The sequence below is a fragment of the Sycon ciliatum genome, unplaced genomic scaffold, assembly GCF_964019385.1.
Source record: "Sycon ciliatum unplaced genomic scaffold, ocSycCili1.1 SCAFFOLD_292, whole genome shotgun sequence".
Taxonomy (NCBI): Eukaryota; Metazoa; Porifera; class Calcarea; order Leucosolenida; family Sycettidae; genus Sycon; species Sycon ciliatum.
This window is the reverse complement of record NW_027044553.1, coordinates 44,857-61,348: the sequence shown is the minus strand read 5'-3', so window position 1 is coordinate 61,348 and position 16,492 is coordinate 44,857. Positions and strand designations below refer to the sequence as shown.

The 16,492-nt window shown below is 47.8% G+C and overlaps 2 protein-coding genes across 2 annotated transcripts in view; one reads left to right on the top strand and one right to left on the bottom strand.

The window, feature by feature from the left end:
- The first annotated feature begins 169 nt into the window (after nt 1-169).
- Nucleotides 170-14,078, top strand: LOC135830406 (radial spoke head 14 homolog). Its single transcript, XM_065342662.1, has 11 exons — nt 170-666; nt 4,911-5,019; nt 5,667-5,754; nt 6,450-6,511; nt 7,160-7,232; nt 7,677-7,753; nt 8,958-9,109; nt 9,476-9,595; nt 11,079-11,193; nt 12,163-12,225; nt 13,335-14,078. Exons 4-11 carry the CDS (start codon nt 6,500-6,502, stop codon nt 13,416-13,418), a joined length of 696 nt encoding a protein of 231 aa, XP_065198734.1. The 5' UTR covers nt 170-666; nt 4,911-5,019; nt 5,667-5,754; nt 6,450-6,499; the 3' UTR covers nt 13,419-14,078.
- A 1,216-nt stretch (nt 14,079-15,294) lies between these two features.
- The window catches only part of LOC135830413 (uncharacterized), a 12,185-nt gene continuing 10,987 nt past the window's right edge, over nt 15,295-16,492 (bottom strand). Inside the window, exon 8 of the mRNA XM_065342668.1 lies at nt 15,295-16,492. This exon is cut by the window's right edge and continues 252 nt beyond it. Within this exon, the coding sequence (XP_065198740.1) occupies nt 16,268-16,492 (225 nt within the window). The 3' untranslated portion in view covers nt 15,295-16,267.

Sequence of the window (16,492 nt, the reverse complement as noted above, 5' to 3'; positions counted from 1 at the left end):
AGTCGACTACACAGACAGTAGATCTAGTAGTACTACTACTGTACTAGACAGCGGATCCTTACTCATTGGCAGCGGATTTTTTTGGTTCGCTGTCACGATCACCGGTCCGTGCACGCGTGGTTAGCTCCAGTCTCGCACTCTCATTATCCAGGTGTCCCAGTATCTTGACTCGAGTCAAAATAAAAATTATATTTCCGATCGACTCTCTCATATGATCGAGACACCATTCGTTCTGGTCTACATGCTATTTCCTAGCGACGTGTACGCGCACGTGTCCTCAGTATCCTCCTGCAAATTCGCGAAAAGATAGCGTTTGTGCATTTAGGCACGGAGAGTTTCCATCCTCATGGGTTCAGCCGGGCGCTAATCCCCGCATCGCTAGCCAAACAATAGCCTGCTGCTCGAATGACCCAAATTTAAAACGAAGCACACCCCAGTATTATCGTGTTGCCGACGCCAGTTCACGAACAAGACGACGGCAAGTCCAGCGGCCTAAACACTTCGCCCGATGTGCTCTCGCTCCAACAAAAGCCAGCCTTTGAAAACCCAGACATATTAGTAGGTGGCCCCGTTATGGCTTCGCCAAGGACGCCCGCCTACCTACCACCAGAGATCGACGCTACAAAAGCTACACTGGCGTTCGGACTGCGTCAGATACCCAAGCTGGTAAGTCCTCGTGTTTCGCAGACGCCATGCGCCATGCACACACACGCACCACACACATGCACACGCACGTACACACACGCACGTACACACACACACGCACGCACGCACATACCCACACACACGCACGCACGCACATACCCACACACACACACGTACACACACGCACACACACATACACGTACAAACACACGTACACACACACACACCACACATGCACACGCATGTACACACACACACACACATACACACACACACACACACACACACACCACACACACATACATCCACCATCACCACGAGAGCTCTAGGACTGACAGTGCGGTTGCGTGTAAAAAAATATGCCATCCCGGCAGAATGTTGATGCAAATGCACTGAAATTAAAAAAAACTCTTGTTGAAAAATATAGGTACACTCGGACGTCTCTTATCCGGGCACCTTGGGACCGGGCACTGCCCGTATCTCAGATTTGCCCGTATCTCAGGATAACTCAGCTACTATGTATCGTATCATTTGTGAAGAAGTTTATTTTGAACGTATTGCACATGTTCAGGATACAAAAGGAACCGATTGATAAAAGTGTGTGAATTACATAGGTTGGCAATGAAAAATAAGCACTTCCACATACGGAAAAAAGTTCAAAACCCCCAAATTCGAAGCATTTGTGCTATAGGACCTCAAGCTGAAGGTGCCCGGTAGAGAGACGTGCCCGTATCTGAGGCGTCCGGATAAGAGGCGTTTGAGTGTACAGTGAAAGCAATCACGACCGCCACTCGGATAATAGGTGACCATCTGTCCGAGAAGACCATTGCAACCATCCCCTATGTTTTGTCCTTTTCCTCGTTTCTTTTTGTTCTCCACCTGTTTTCCAGTAGGGCTGTGTCAATAGTAAAACAAAAAAAAACAAAAAAAACCCAGGAGCAGTGGATACAGTCTGTGCAGCCTTGCCACCATTCCAAAGCAGGGCACCCATGTTAAACATGTATGCAAAGGCAATTGTCTTCCATGTAAATGTACACGAATGTTTTTGGTCCAAAGCAGGACGGTTGGACAGCCTGGGGGATGTACAGTCAACTTTGCGAATAACGACATTTCGCGGGGCATCAGAAAAGCGTCCTTATTCGCGAAGTGTCCTTATACCCGAAGTCCCATTTGAATGTATGTGAACCCATATTCTGTATAGTATGATAATTATGCATGTCAGAATGAAGCCCTTTTCATGCTCTATGCCAACGTGTACTTTATTTTTATATTACAATTGAAAGGAACTATAAAGTCAATATGGAAGGGAAATAGATTGAAAAATTAGGCTTTGGAGCCATCTACAGGGACATGTTCATGTATGCTGATTACTGTACAATCATATACAACTACAGTCCATTTCAAAACTATAGACGCGTACCTAGGCAAAAACCGTTATGCCAGCATCTATACCACATAAAATCTGTGATCACTTTGTGCATAAATTTTTCCAAATTGGGCGTCTGTTATCCAATCCTTTAGAAACTATTATGAGAGTAATTGTGGAGCAATCCTGAGCAATATTCCGAAAACTATTCTCAAAAGGTTCGAGCCAAATTTGAAATATTTCAAAAACCCTACGCGTCTATAGTTTTGAAATGCACTGTACATGTACATGTGCAATCATATTGTTAGATTGACAGCATGAAACAAGGTGGAGGAACACTGTGTTCGGAAACAGTGACCTTACTACCACCTTCCGCGGTTGGCAGAGCCCCGATCCCTGCGGACCATTTGAACTATAGGCATATGGGTATCGCACCCGGTTCTGACCCTCATTATGCTAGGGGGTTAGGAGACTACTCCTGATGTCGTCTTGTTTTCTTCGCTCAGCTCGTCTACTGTCAACAGTTTTTTTGTCATCACCATGACACTTGTTTCATGCTGTCAATCTAACACTATGATTGCGTGAACTATAACAAGGTTTATCTAATACTGGTTTTTAACCAGTGTTAGGTTATATCATGTACATGATTGTACTGTGAAAGCCGTATATATATTTTATTATATATAACGAAGTGCTAACTCTAACGAGTTAACGAGGAGAAATCTGTCGTTAAAATAGAAATCGTTATACAGAAATCGATACATAATTATACTGTCCTATTGAGCGTTGAGAATGAGTGAGAATCGTTACCTTTGGTACCCGTAAACTAGTCAATTTTGGGAAATCGTTATATATGCGCCTCGTTAGAATAATGGCTTTCGCAGTAGCTGTATTGATCACTCCAACAGCATGTACCGTACATGTATTTAGAAGCAAAATAAATAAATAAATAGAAAAACTAAAAAGCACCCCCCCCCCCCCCCCCCCCTGGCTGGATCTTCTTGCATGTGCGCCTTTACCCATCGCCATGGGTTCTGGCACTTCTGCATGACAGGTACTTGAAATAGCTGTCAAAAGCCCAGAAAGTCGTTATTCAAGCAGTGAATATGACCTCGGGGCACTAGAAGCATGTCGCTATTCGCGAATTGTCGCTATTCAGATAGTCGTTGTATCCGAAGTTAAATGAATACAGTTAGATGGGACTTTGCTCTGGGCATGGAAATTCGGTCGTTATTCGCGAATTGTCGTTATATCCGCAGTCGTTATTAGCGAAGTGACTGTACTAGTATTTCCAGTCAAACGACTCTGGAGAACAGACCACCTGATAGCAGAGACCACGTCTTGAAGGTACCTTGAGTGGTCGTCCTAGACAGGTGATGTGAGGACGCGCATGGGTTGTGGAGAGCACACGTACGCTTGCTATGTCTACGTGCACGCATTCATTCCGGTTGCGACCTGGCCTTTCCTATGGCATAAGTCCATTGCGCAATGATGTGATTTGTAGAATAAATACCCCACACAGCCACCTGGGCATGGTCGTCTGGGGTGTTGAACAGTGCATTGCTGATCCCAGTGTACTCACATAACACCCCACACACAGCCACCTGGGCATGGTCGTCTGGGGTGTTGAACAGTGCATTGCTGATCCCAGCGTACTCACATAACACCCCACACACAGCTACCTGGGCATGGTCGTCTGGGGTGTTGAACAGTGCATTACTGATCCCAGCGTACTCACATAACACCCCACACAGCCACCTGGGCATGGTCGTCTGGGGTGTTGAACAGTGCATTGCTGATCCCAGTGTACTCACATAACACCCCACACAGCCACACCTGGGCATGGTCGTCTGGGGTGTTGAACAGTGCATTACTGATCCCAGCGTACTCACATAACACCTCACACACAGCTACCTGGGCATGGTCGTCTGGGGGTGTTGAACAGTGCATTGCTGATCCCAGTGTACTCACATAACACCCCACACAGCCACCTGGGCATGGTCGTCTGGGGGTGTTGAACAGTGCATTGCTGATCCCAGTGTACTCACCTGTCCCCGGGGAAAATTGCGATTCCGCGGCCGCGTTTTTTTCCGCGTTTTTTGCGATATTTTAAAAGACCTTTTTTTCCGCGATTTTCCCGCGTTTTTGAACTTTTTTGTTGCACTACACGTACACACAGTGCACTGTTCGGTCAGCAACGTCTCATCGTGGCGACTTTTTACTCAAATATGACGAGTGCTTACACCAGAGACTTGTAACTGATTGATTTCACTACATACTCTCTGAAAATTGCCGCACATCAATATTATTCACCGCATATTTACCGCACATTTACCGCAAATTCACCGCAAATTATGCCATATTATGCCGCGTTTTTCCCCGCGTTTTTTGCGATTTTTTTCCGCAATTTTCCCCGGGGACAGACTCACATAACACCCCACACACAGCCACCTGGGCATGGTCGTCTGGGGGTGTTGAACAGTGCATTGCTGATCCCAGTGCACTCACATAACACCCCACACAGCCACCTGGGCATGGTCGTCTGGGGTGCTGAACAGTGCATTGCTGATCCCAGTGTACTCACATAACACCCCACACACAGCCACCTGGGCATGGTCGTCTGGGGTGTTGAACAGCGTATTGCTGATCCCAGCGTACTCACATAACACCCCACACACAGCCACCTGGGCATGGTCGTCTGGGGGTGTTGAACAGTGCATTGCTGATCCCAGTGCACTCACATAACACCCCACACAGCCAACTGGGCATGGTCGTCCGGGGGGGGGGGGGGGGGGGGTGTTGAACAGTGCATTGCTGATCCCAGTGTACTCACATGCATTACTCATACCTTCCATATTTGGCAATGCGCAATCTGCTTGTTCTGTTCGCTGCTGCACAGAGGGAAGAGTTGCAGTCCCCGCCGGATCTGGTGACACTGCAGCGAGCCCTTCGCTCTCTGCACGACATCAGCTTCAGCATTATGCGCGTCAACGCTCTTATCGACGCAGGTAAGAGGTGCTGTGTCGGCCACAGGTCCTGTGTGGCTAGGAGCTGCCCAAATGAAAATTGCTGTATGGAGCTATGAACTGTCACGAAGAACTCAGCCCCTACACCCGCAGGGCTTCTCTCTCTTCTCTCTCTCTGTCTCTCTCTCTCTCTCTCTCTCTCTCTCTCTCTCTCTCTCTCTCTCTCTCTCTTGCTCTCTGCCTCTCTCTCTCTCTCTCTCTGTCTCTCTCTCTCTCTCGCTCTCTCTCTCTCTCTCTCTCTCTCTCTCTCTCTCTCTCTCTCTCGCTCTCTCTTTCTCTCTCTCTCTCTCTCTCTCTCTCTCTCTCTCTCTCTCTCTCTCTCTCTCTCTTTCTCTCTCTCTTCTCTCTCTCTCTCTCTCTCTCTCTCTCTCTCTCTCTCTCTCTCTCTCTCTCTTTCTCTCTCTCTCTCTCTCTCTCTCACTCTCTCTCTCTCTCTCTCTCTCTCTCTCTCTCTCTCTCTCTCTCTCTCTCTCTCTCTCTCTCTTTCGCTCTCCTATGGTACAGCGGCACCACCTACCATCCAATGTACAGTATTCGTTTAGTAGTATATCGCTCTACACTCCGGTGCGTAGGGTACTGTTTCCGGCTGGCGCTGATTGTATTGATGATGATCCGTGTGTTGTGTGCAGAAGTTCCAGACGCGCTGATTCTCGCTGCTGAACCATAGCGACGACACTGTCAGAACGCTGGTCACTGCCATATTTGAAACGCTCTCGGGTACGTGCCCTTATACGGTAATGTAAACAGACCAATATTCGCATCACTAAATTCTCGCGATCTCTCAGAACCAGCGAGTTTACGATGACACATGTTCGCGGAGTACTATGGCCACACATACACATGCACGGTTGAAGTTTGATTTCACGATGGTTAATTTTCGCGTTGTGCTCTTCTCGCAAAATGTGCGCACTTAACACACTAGACAAAAAGCACCATTGGTCCTCTCTTTTTATTATTTTAAATTTTATCCTTGGCTTTCCATCCGAGTCTGACCCATGGAATCTCGCACTTTTGAAAAATGGCAACCATTACACTTTTAACACATCCTGCCAAGGCAACATGGTTGTACTTTCGGAGCAGATGGTCACATGACCAGAATTGTATTGGGTGGAATTGCAAGTGTGACAGCTGTTTTTTTTGGTGTGGACGGAAAACGCCTGCGGAATTTCTGGGCTAGCCATGGAAACGCTCACATGAACACCATCGGCTTCAAAAGTTCTTTTATGGGCAAAAACTAACAAAATGGATTAAAATACAATACAACACTGGAGAAGAAAACAGGAAAATGCATGTGTAAAATAAAGATTTTCAAATGCAAACCAAAAAAAACTTCAAATCAAAACTTTATAAAATCAATCGGCTTGCTTTCGTTCATGACCGGCCTTCTGTGTGTTTGTCTTGTTCTTCTCCAGTTCACGTGACGGCGAGGCAGGAGTTTTTGAAGGTTGGCACGGCCGCAATTATGATAACCAAGGTGGGTTGCGCCTTAGGAGCTGCATCTGCGCCTTGATCCTAGATGCCGGTTGCATTCGACCTGCAGCCGAGTCTGACGCAAACTGTAATTTATTTATTTGCGCGCGATCACATGTGTTATCAGCCCATCATGCATACGATGCATTTGGATTTGACATTAATTTTCTTTCTTCTTCTCAAATTGGGTGGTGGCGTCCCACGGAAGCGGAAAGGTGGTTCTAGACCAGGGAGTTGTACGACTCCTTGTTCTTGACCTGCCCGGTACGCGAACCCGTCGAATTTCTTCTTCTCAAATTGCTGTGAATCGTGCATGCAAAGAACAATCTCGTGAAGAAATTGTATACATGTACGGCAAACCCAAATGCATCCAAGCCGGCAGAGACTGACAGGCCTACAAAGCCTCCAGCCCAACCTTCCCCCCCCCCCCCCCCCCCCACCACACACACACACGGAGCAAACAAACACACGACACAGTAGCTGCGTTCGTTTCAGAGGGAGGCCCGGGAGGGTGTCCGGGTACGAAATGAACGATGTTCGTTTCAGGGACGACAGAACACTTTTGCGACGACCCTAACCTACTGAGTTCCACTTTACTTGCCCCTCCTGCCCACCAACTCCTCTCCTCTCCCCATGTCTTTGCCTGTTCTAGTTTGATGACTCGGTGAGCAGGGTGCGCACATCTGCCTACAACACCGTGCTCAACTTGTGCTCAAGTATCCCAGGTTAGAAATACCTCGGTATACGCGCAGGACGCGTTCAGTTGTGTGTGCATGTACACAGCACACACACTCACGTACAAACACACATGCACAAACACACTCACATACAAACATACATATACACACACACACACCACACACACACACGCACACACACACTAACAACCCTGCATATAAGCAGTGGTTACCAACAGTTCCTAGATCATCACAAGTGTCGCAGGCATGCTTGACACTATTATCCATGCACGATGTGAATGGCATTTCGGTATTTGAACAGTTTGCGGTGTGTCTTATTTGCTCACCTCCCACCACGAAAACGCCAATCTGTCTGTTGACTCTCAAACGAACCATGGACTACTTTGTTGCTGAGTTTTTAGGTGTAGCCTATATAAAAGGATGGATTATAAGTTTCACTGTGTCTGAATGCATGGTCCTGCTAACCTGCAGGCGTGCAAGCCATCATTGACTGCAGCATGGTGCCCATCCTTGTGACCAACTTGGCAGCAGAGTCCGAAGATATACAGGTATGGCCAGTGCATGCACCACACCCCCTTTCTCGATGTGTACCGTAGTTCCGCGCATATAAGCCCATGGGCCTATATCCGGATATAAGCCCACCTCCGTTTATAGGCCCATGGGCTAATAAACAGACCCAAACACCGTAGTACAGCATGTCAGTGCAGACTACATTACCAGTACCGGTACCTACAGTAGGCGGGCAGCCGCGCATGGACTTATACTTTTTCGCGTGCCAGCTGCCTTCAAAATTCGAATATAGGCCCAGGGCTAAAAAACGAACCATTATTACTGATATTTTCCCGGAAAATGCATTATTTCGTATATTACCGTATTTCCCCGTAAGTTAGTACGTACTAACTTTCGAACTTAGCAGCCACATGAGTACTAACTTTCGGGGGTGGTACTATCTTTCGGGGAGTACTTTTTTGTCGGGGGTAAATGACACGCAGTGGGAAGCCTGCGCAACTCTAGTGTCCGTGCATATGATGTATGTACTGTACGGTGTCTGTACATGTAGGACGGGTACGAACTTACTATCTTTCGGGGGGAACTGTCTTTCGGGGTGATAACCTGGGCAGTGGAAAGTGTATTTTTATAGGGGTACTAAGTCATTGGGGAGAACTAACTTACGGGGAAATACGGTAGCCCATGGGCTTATATGCGCGGAACTACGGTACGTGTGTGTGTGTGTATGTGTGTGAATATGTGCATGTGTGTGTGTGTGTGTGTGTGTGTGTGTGTGTGTGTGTGTGTGTGTGTTTGTGTGTGTGTTTGTGGTTCTGTGTAGTTCTCAGGATGTGTGACGGTGAAGTTCCTTTTTCCATCTTTTCGGTGATCTGCAGCCTTCTCTCCCTCTCAATCCCTGTCAATGGCGTCACCGGACAGTGTGTAGTACCACTGGGGGTCCGGGACTGTCCACTGGGGGAAAAATCGGATTTTTCGGCTAAAAGGGCATGTTTTGGTGCTCTTTTCAATGATTGCTTTTCTGGATGAAATAGGTGGACCATCCTGTTGGCCTAGATCAAAAGTGGTATGCCCAATGGGGTCATACTCCTCTGTGTGTGTGTGTGGGTGTCTCTCTCTCTCTCTCTCTCTCTCTCTCTCTCTCTCTCTCTCTCTCTCTTGCTCTTTCTCTCTCTCTCTCTCTCTCTCTCTCTCTCTCTCTCTCTCTCTCTCTCTCTCTCTCTCTCTCACTCTCTCACTCTCCAGCTAATCATCTTAGACATCCTGCACTGCTGTTCGCCTGTGAATGGCCAGCTGACGCTAAGTTGTGGTGGTCTTCAGACGGCCCTTTCACTCATGGGCAGCGGCTCTCTACCAGCATTGAGGGCCAAGGCCACAAGAACAGTCATGGAGCTGTGGTGAGAAGCTAGACTTGAATTAAAAAGGAAGCAACTCCCGCCTACGCTATGGGAATTTGAATAGTTCAGAGGCAAATGCAACAGACATCAAGTTTTAGGAGATTGATGCACTTCATTTTAGGAATTACCAACCTCATGGTTTAATTTCTGGACAAACGTGTGCAGACAACTGAGTTTGCTTTCAGGGAGTGTGTATCTTAATCTTTCTACGGTGTGAGGAGATTTAAGTGTGCTTTCTTGGCCTGTGTGTGTGTATGTGTGTCTGTCTGTCTCTCTGTCTGTCTGTGTACGTGTGTGCTGTGTACGTGTGTGCTGTGTACGTGTGTACATGCGGTGACATGCTCCCTCTAACCCTGTCGCGTGCAGCAACTCGGCCGAGGGCAAGGTGAAAGCATGTGACGAGGTCACGCTGATACCTCGCCTGGTTGAACTGCTCGGTGATAACGAGTCTGATGTACGCACAGCTGCAGCCGGTGCCCTCATGGTGTAAGCCGTGTGTTGTGTATGCAAGTTGTTATATTTCTACTACCTACCTGCCGATCATCCAGATTTGGCCGGGACCGTCCCGATATCTCACGGGTGGTACTAGGCACCCAAAAAGTGCATTTGTCTCATGCCTCAGCTAGATGTGTATACATTCTCATACCTCGGTCAGGCTTTGGCCCGATCTCTGGTTTGCAAATGTTGGCAGGTATGCTGCTACACGGATTCATAGTACAGTTGCGCTCACTGAAATCCGACCCAAAGTGCATATTTGGCGCCCTCTACTAGCACGGCCCTTGACGCCCTGGAAGTGGAATGAATGCGGCTGGACGTACACATGTACACATACAATGATGTAATCGGAACTGGTCCAGGCCAGGGCGCCAGCTTTGCACTCTGGGTGGGACTTCAGTGAGCGCAGCAGTGTGTAGTGCGCATGCTGGGATTGATTGGTGTTGCAGGGGAGTAGCAGCCGGTCCGGCCGGATCACTTTTCCTTTTTCGCCCAGAAGCGCCCGTAAAGCAGGGTTTTGTACCCTAGTTTCAAAATTGTCCCGGGGGACACCCCAGACCCCCTCCAACTGGACCACCTCCAACAGCGGTGCTACTACGCGCCTGTTTTGTTGTTGTTGCTTTACCTAATCAAGAACGTACCTGGACCGGTGGGTCTGTGGTTGCTTGTGAGTGCATGTAAAAGATGCAACTAACTGTTAGAGAACGTATGTTAATCCGCAAGAGGACAGAACATAACAATTAGCACATACCAGTAAGATTGCGGGTGGGGGGGGGGGGATGTTGGCATGGAAGGGAGGAGGGGCAGGGAGGGAGAAGGATGGACAAACAGAGGAACGGACGTTTTCGTCTAAATTCTCTCTTGGAAAACAAAAATCCGGTGAGACAAATATTATATAGATCTATCCATCAACTGAAAACTGAAAAGCTCAAACACAATCACCAGGAGATGTCTCCAGATCTTTTCCCCTTGACCCCTTTTTTACTTCCCTTCATTCTCATCCACCCTTCCAGGAAACTCCCTGGACAAGTAATAGTATCCATTTAAGTTTTGAGAATCCTTCAAATAAAGTCCGAATGAATGAATGAGCATATTATGATTGCGCTTGAGCTTTTCGGTTGAGAGACTTTTTCCACGGCATTTCCGTTTGTACTGAAGCTTTGCACGTCGTCAAGAGTCCATAATCCCCAGAGTGCGCAACTGGGATGGGGTTGTGGGGCGGCGTAGTCCGTGATGTACGTCATTTTTTGGGTCGGACTTGCGTCATCCCGTCGACACGGTACACCACGGACACACTTCCCCTACTCATGATGTCACACCATGACGTGCAACACGGATTTCGCCGTCCCAGATCTGATTGGTGAAGTTGCGCACTCTGGGGCATTGTGTACTCTTGACGTCGTGTATAGAACACTCTGAGCAGTGGTCAAGCAGTCGACTTCTTCTGTAAACCTTTTGTGTTTGTGTGCTGCAGAATAGTGGTGACGACAAGGGGCAAGTTCTGCGTGCTGGAAGCCGATGGTCTGGAGGCGCTGCTCAAGCTGACGGCAAGCAGTGAAGACCAGCACACGATACTGAACAGCGTCAAGGTAGGCGGACTCTAGAGGTTGCTGTAAGACATGTTATTAGAACGAGTCGCAAATTTAGCGATTATCCGAATTTCATAGGTTAACGGGAAGATACGTTAACGAGCGTGCAGTCTTCAGCCATATCCGCACATACAGTCAACTTCGCTAATAACGACTGCGGATATAACGACAATTCGCGAATAACGCCAGAATTACCGTGCCCAGAGCAAAGTCCCATCCAACTGTAATACATATAATGAGACTTCGGGTATAACAACACTTTGTGAATAACGGCACTTTTCTGATGCCCCGCCGAGTGTCGTTATAAGCGAAGTTGACTGTAACACATATGATGCATTGCCGGCTTTACTTGCAGCCTCAACACAACTTATTATAACGAAGAAAAGTCACCCGTTAAAAAGGTTAGACTTGCTTCCTCGTTATACTTAACATGTCGTACAGTATGCGAATAATTTCATGGTGTGGGTCAGCCGATTTTCTAATGGATGCTAAGTGTGCGGCATGAGTCGCTAGTGCAAGTACAGCGCTGTGCCGCGACTCCACCACCTCGTCAGAGCTTCTTTTAAATGGATCCTGCAAAATCGCACAACCTCTATACGGCTGTTTGTAGCGCAGGATCTACTGTTTTTTGCGAATGAACTAGGGGCACGATCGATTGGGTGAATCACGAGCAAGTGAGCGTTTGGCCGAATCCAGAGTAGGTGTACTTGGAGTGGAATCCGACCACACCGGCCCCCACACCGGGAGTGGCTGGAGTGGAAATGGACGTTGACGTTTTTTGACAGCTTTCACAGAATCTTTGTACGATATGCGTACATTTTGCGTACTACACCCTTGCTTTGTTCGATTGGGCCAGCGTTGCTCGGACCACACCGCCTGCTCGCACTCAATCCAGATTTGCCAATCGATGACATCCTAGGTCAGAATGTAATTGTTGGTTATTCCTGTTTTTCTGTTATGTGGTTATAGGCGTTGACATGTCTCGCAGAGGCTGCCCAGGGTAGAAAGCAGCTTCTCAACCATCTCGATCAGGTATGTACATATGGGTGTGCGTGTGTGTGTGTGCGCGCTCGTGTGTGTGCGCGTGTGTGTGTGTGTGTGTGTGTGTGTGTGTGTGTGTGTGTGTGTGTGTGTGTGTGTGTCCACTTACTGAGGTGTGGTGAGCCCATAAGTGGGATCATTTCAAGTCCACCCTAGTTTGGGGATTTCAGGGGGTGTCGGCCGTTGGGTGGTTCAATGGCCAATTGAGTCATCTTTCCAAGATTCCTTTTGAGTCTCTCTCCCCTCTCCCGGGTAGACCCACGTGACCAGTTTTGGCAGTGAGCAAGTACAAGTACAAGTGTGTGTGTGTGTGTGTGTGAGAGAGAGAGAGAGAGAGAGTGTGTGTGTGTGTGTGTGTGTGTAGTGTGTGTGCGTGTGTTGCGTACAACCCTGTATCTGTCATGCACAGGGTGGAAATGTGTGCGGGTTTGTCACGTGATGTGAAGTTCTGCCGTCGCAAACCCCATGCAGTAGAGCCGCGCGTCGAAGAACGTTGAGCCCAAGAACGTCCAGGCTGATATGCTAAGAACGCCATAGCCTAAAATTAAGAACGGCGGTGATACTGATAGTTTTCCAGCAGCTTGTGGAATATATACTTCGAAGTAATAGATCTTGTACGAATTGTTTCTAAGAACGTGCAATGGGAACGCCGTCAGATTGTGGAAAAATAAGAATGCCCCAGGCTTACCCCTTGGAAACAACGTTCTTGGACGCACGACTCTACTGTAGCTCGAGTTGCACCCTCTTGAGGGTTGCTGTAAGAGTGCTAATTTTAGCGACGGTGATATTTTTAGCGACTTTAGCGAAAGGAGTGTTTTCGCCAAAGTTGTGCCGCACCAATCGAAAATGTGCATATAATAAAGTACAGCAGGACAAGTCATCCTTCTTTTTAAAGTCTGAAACTCGGATCGCTAAAATACTTCATCGTGAATTGGTCCAGATTCAGAAAACGCTAACATGTTTACCCGCTACAATTAGCTGTTCTACAGTTCTACAGTACATACCCCCCCCCCCCCCAAGTGTGCAACTCCAACATACCCTGCTGTCTCGACAGAATATCAAGCCGACGTTATTTTCTTCTTGTTTTGATCCGTCTGCAGTTCACGCCGCTGAAACGTCACCCGAGCCGTGCGGTCGTCGAGGCAACCAACACGGCCATCAAAGTCATAACGTGGAAGCCATAGCGATGTCTCCATCCACAACGCACGTGTTCACGGTCGGACAGCTAGGCAAGTCATAATATGTCTACTCCTGCCTCTGCTATGAGCATAACACGACGACAGCTGCGCAAGTCGTAATATGTCTACTCCTGTCTCCACGAGAGGCGAGCTGCAGAGTGAAGATGTGCGAAGCCAACATACGGTATAGCGGCTACTGCATGCGGGCACGTGCACATACGCGTCTCGTACGGACAAACACGCCGTCGGAGTCGAAATAGTTATTACGCGTGTTTACCTTGCACGGGAGAAACCCGGTAATCCATGAACGTGTCCTGTTGCCAGACCTGCTGTGGTGTCGTAATATTTCAACTTTGCCCGTCTTGATATGTATTACATGTATGAGCATGTGTTTATTGACAGTTTAATGAAGTTGAACATAATTATGGTCATGCTGTTAACGACTCCTTGTTCTTGACCTGCCCGGTACACGAACCCGTCGAATTTTTTTGAATTTTTTTAAGTACATGTCCACCATCGTTTGCAGACGGTTTCAATTTTTTTGTGAGTATAATCTACTATCCGGACTTGCATGTACGCGTTCCAGGCGTCATGGGATTTTTGATCATTGTCTACTGATGAGATTTGTATTGTAACCGATGTGGTACTAACCAGTGTACAGTCAGACCTCGCTTACCCAGTCCTCTTTTATCCGGATCCCTCGCCATCCGGAAGAAAATCGTTGGTGACCGATTTACAGCATATGTCATGCACACCTCCAGTATGTGTGTTCGATTATCCGGTTCCCTCGCCTATCTGGATATTTTTCTGGAAAACGGATGTGTGCGATTATGCGAGGTCTGACTGTACCAGGGCAAGGAAACCCAGAGACTGAGAGCGGTGTGCAGCTTCAGACGTTTTCTGCATGGGTGTCTGTCGCTGAGTGAAATTCCTGAGATTGCATCAGATTTTGGTGTAGATACGAGTAATAATTATATCTGTCCCCTTGGAAAATCACGATTCCGCGGCCGCCACAAATTCCGCTGGTTTCCACGAATCTGGCATTTTATACCGTGGAAAAAATGCAATTTTCTTCCATTTTGCCTCGATTTTCAGTGAATTCGTGAGCCCACCCTGTACAAATTTTCATGCATGGTGTGTTCTGTGCGCTGCTACGTGTACTTCTTGGTGTACACGAAGTGCGTGGCTGTGAACTTTTGTCCCCAGGGCCGAACGTTGACATCGCACTGTTCTTCGCGCTTCGAAATTCCTTGCTATTCACGTTTTACTATCGTTGCAAGATACTGCAGTTTCCGCAAATTTACTATGCCTGGCCCACATTTTTCACTGTTTTCACCCGCAATTTCTTGCACATAATTCCGAATTTTTTCCCGCTATTTTCCAGGGGGACAGATATATGCAGTGCCAGTGGGCAATGACATGGTGCGTACAGTTGATGGTGCGGAATTCCCGGAAGGTCACGGTGCAGCAGCAGATCTCCTAGAATCCTGAGTTTGCTCACTACATTACCGTGGAGCGGTGAGACTCAAGCAGGACGATAGTGCCATCCTGACACTCAACACCATTCACACGTACTTAAGTATCACCCCTATACACGTTGTACACACCAGCCGTACACCGCTGGTCGGATCACGGACAAAGGGACATCTCCACTCAAGCCGGGACTAAGTACAGCAGTGTTCAATGAAATCCAGACGAGTCACTCAGGTACGCGCCGCCGGGCGTTGCGCAGCCCTAGACCTGCTAACACTGGGCTGTGAAATGGTGAAAGGCGCAAACTTGAAAACTTATACAGTGCATTGTACGACCGGATTTCATTGAGCAGCCCTTTGTAGTTAAACTCAGGGAGTCGTAAAATACCGACTCCCTGGTTAAACTGTACACCACAAAGACTCTTCTGGGCAATAATACACATGCACAAAGACAGTTATTCTTGGAAGAATCTAAAACAAGTTCTAAAGAATATAAAAACAAATTCGGTCACGAGACCGAGGGTTGGGCAGTGCCAGGCACATGAGCACCGGAAAAGTTAAAAAATGTTTGAAAACGAGAAGCATAGTAGACAGCGCGAGCGATGGAGTCGCAGCTGCAGGGGAAGGGCAAAAATTAATAGTATCATGAAAGAAGGGAAAATATCATCATGAAAGAAGGGAAAATATTATCATGAAAATAGGGGCGAAAATATCATGACGCTGCCAGGAGCATTCATATAACGGTTCCATTGTACGTGAGTTTTATAATCATGATTTGGGAAAGGTAAGAAATGATTATGAAGAGCATAAAATAGAAATCGCAGCAGGCGGCGGGTTTGGAGGGAAATCGAATAAGTTTTATCGAATAAGTCAAGGGAGGAGTATGGAAGAGTCGAAACTGGCGAGTCTGTGACGGTGAGTGCAGGTGATGAGCATGCATCAGAGAGGCACTGAAGTACAGCTGTCTGTACACTCGTACTGAGAGTGCGGATTGTGCACGCACACCGGTGACCATAGCCTACTCATGGCGGCCGACTGGTACAGTGCACGTGGTGAGTAGTAATGTACCGGTATTTTACTACTGGTGCAGTGCATGCAGTCAGTAGGGAGATCTGCTTTATTCATGATAAGTAGTAATGTACCGGTATTTTACCACTACAGCATGTGGACTATCTCCTGTACAATCATAACACTGCTCCCTGTTGTTGAAATCTACGATAATGCTGCGATGCAGGTGTACCGATACATACGGCGCTTATGCACACACACATGTGCATACACGCGCGCACGCACACACGCATATGTATGCAAGCATACATACACACACACCCTGCAACATACTCTGACGACGTGATTCACACACAACGCGGAGGCGGCGGGAACTCATCTTTCTAGCTTCTTCGGCGAGCCCAGACTCCGCGTCTCTCTCAGCCTCGGCTTGGGATGGTGGTAAACTGACGCGCTACGCTGTTTCGTGAAGGGACTCGCCGTCTCGAGGCTCGTCCTTGTTTTGGAGCTGGACGATGAGACATCATCACTCTTGGCCGCCATTGATGTGCAGGTGCCGCATGAGTTGTGTCGCATCAGCAGTGGTTTGTTGGACATGAT

Coding starts and splice junctions, on each gene's coding strand:
- LOC135830406 (XM_065342662.1), top strand. Junction 11,194..12,162: donor CGATACTGAACAGCGTCAAG/GTAGGCGGACTC, acceptor ATGTGGTTATAG/GCGTTGACATGTCTCGCAGA. Junction 12,226..13,334: donor TTCTCAACCATCTCGATCAG/GTATGTACATAT, acceptor ATCCGTCTGCAG/TTCACGCCGCTGAAACGTCA.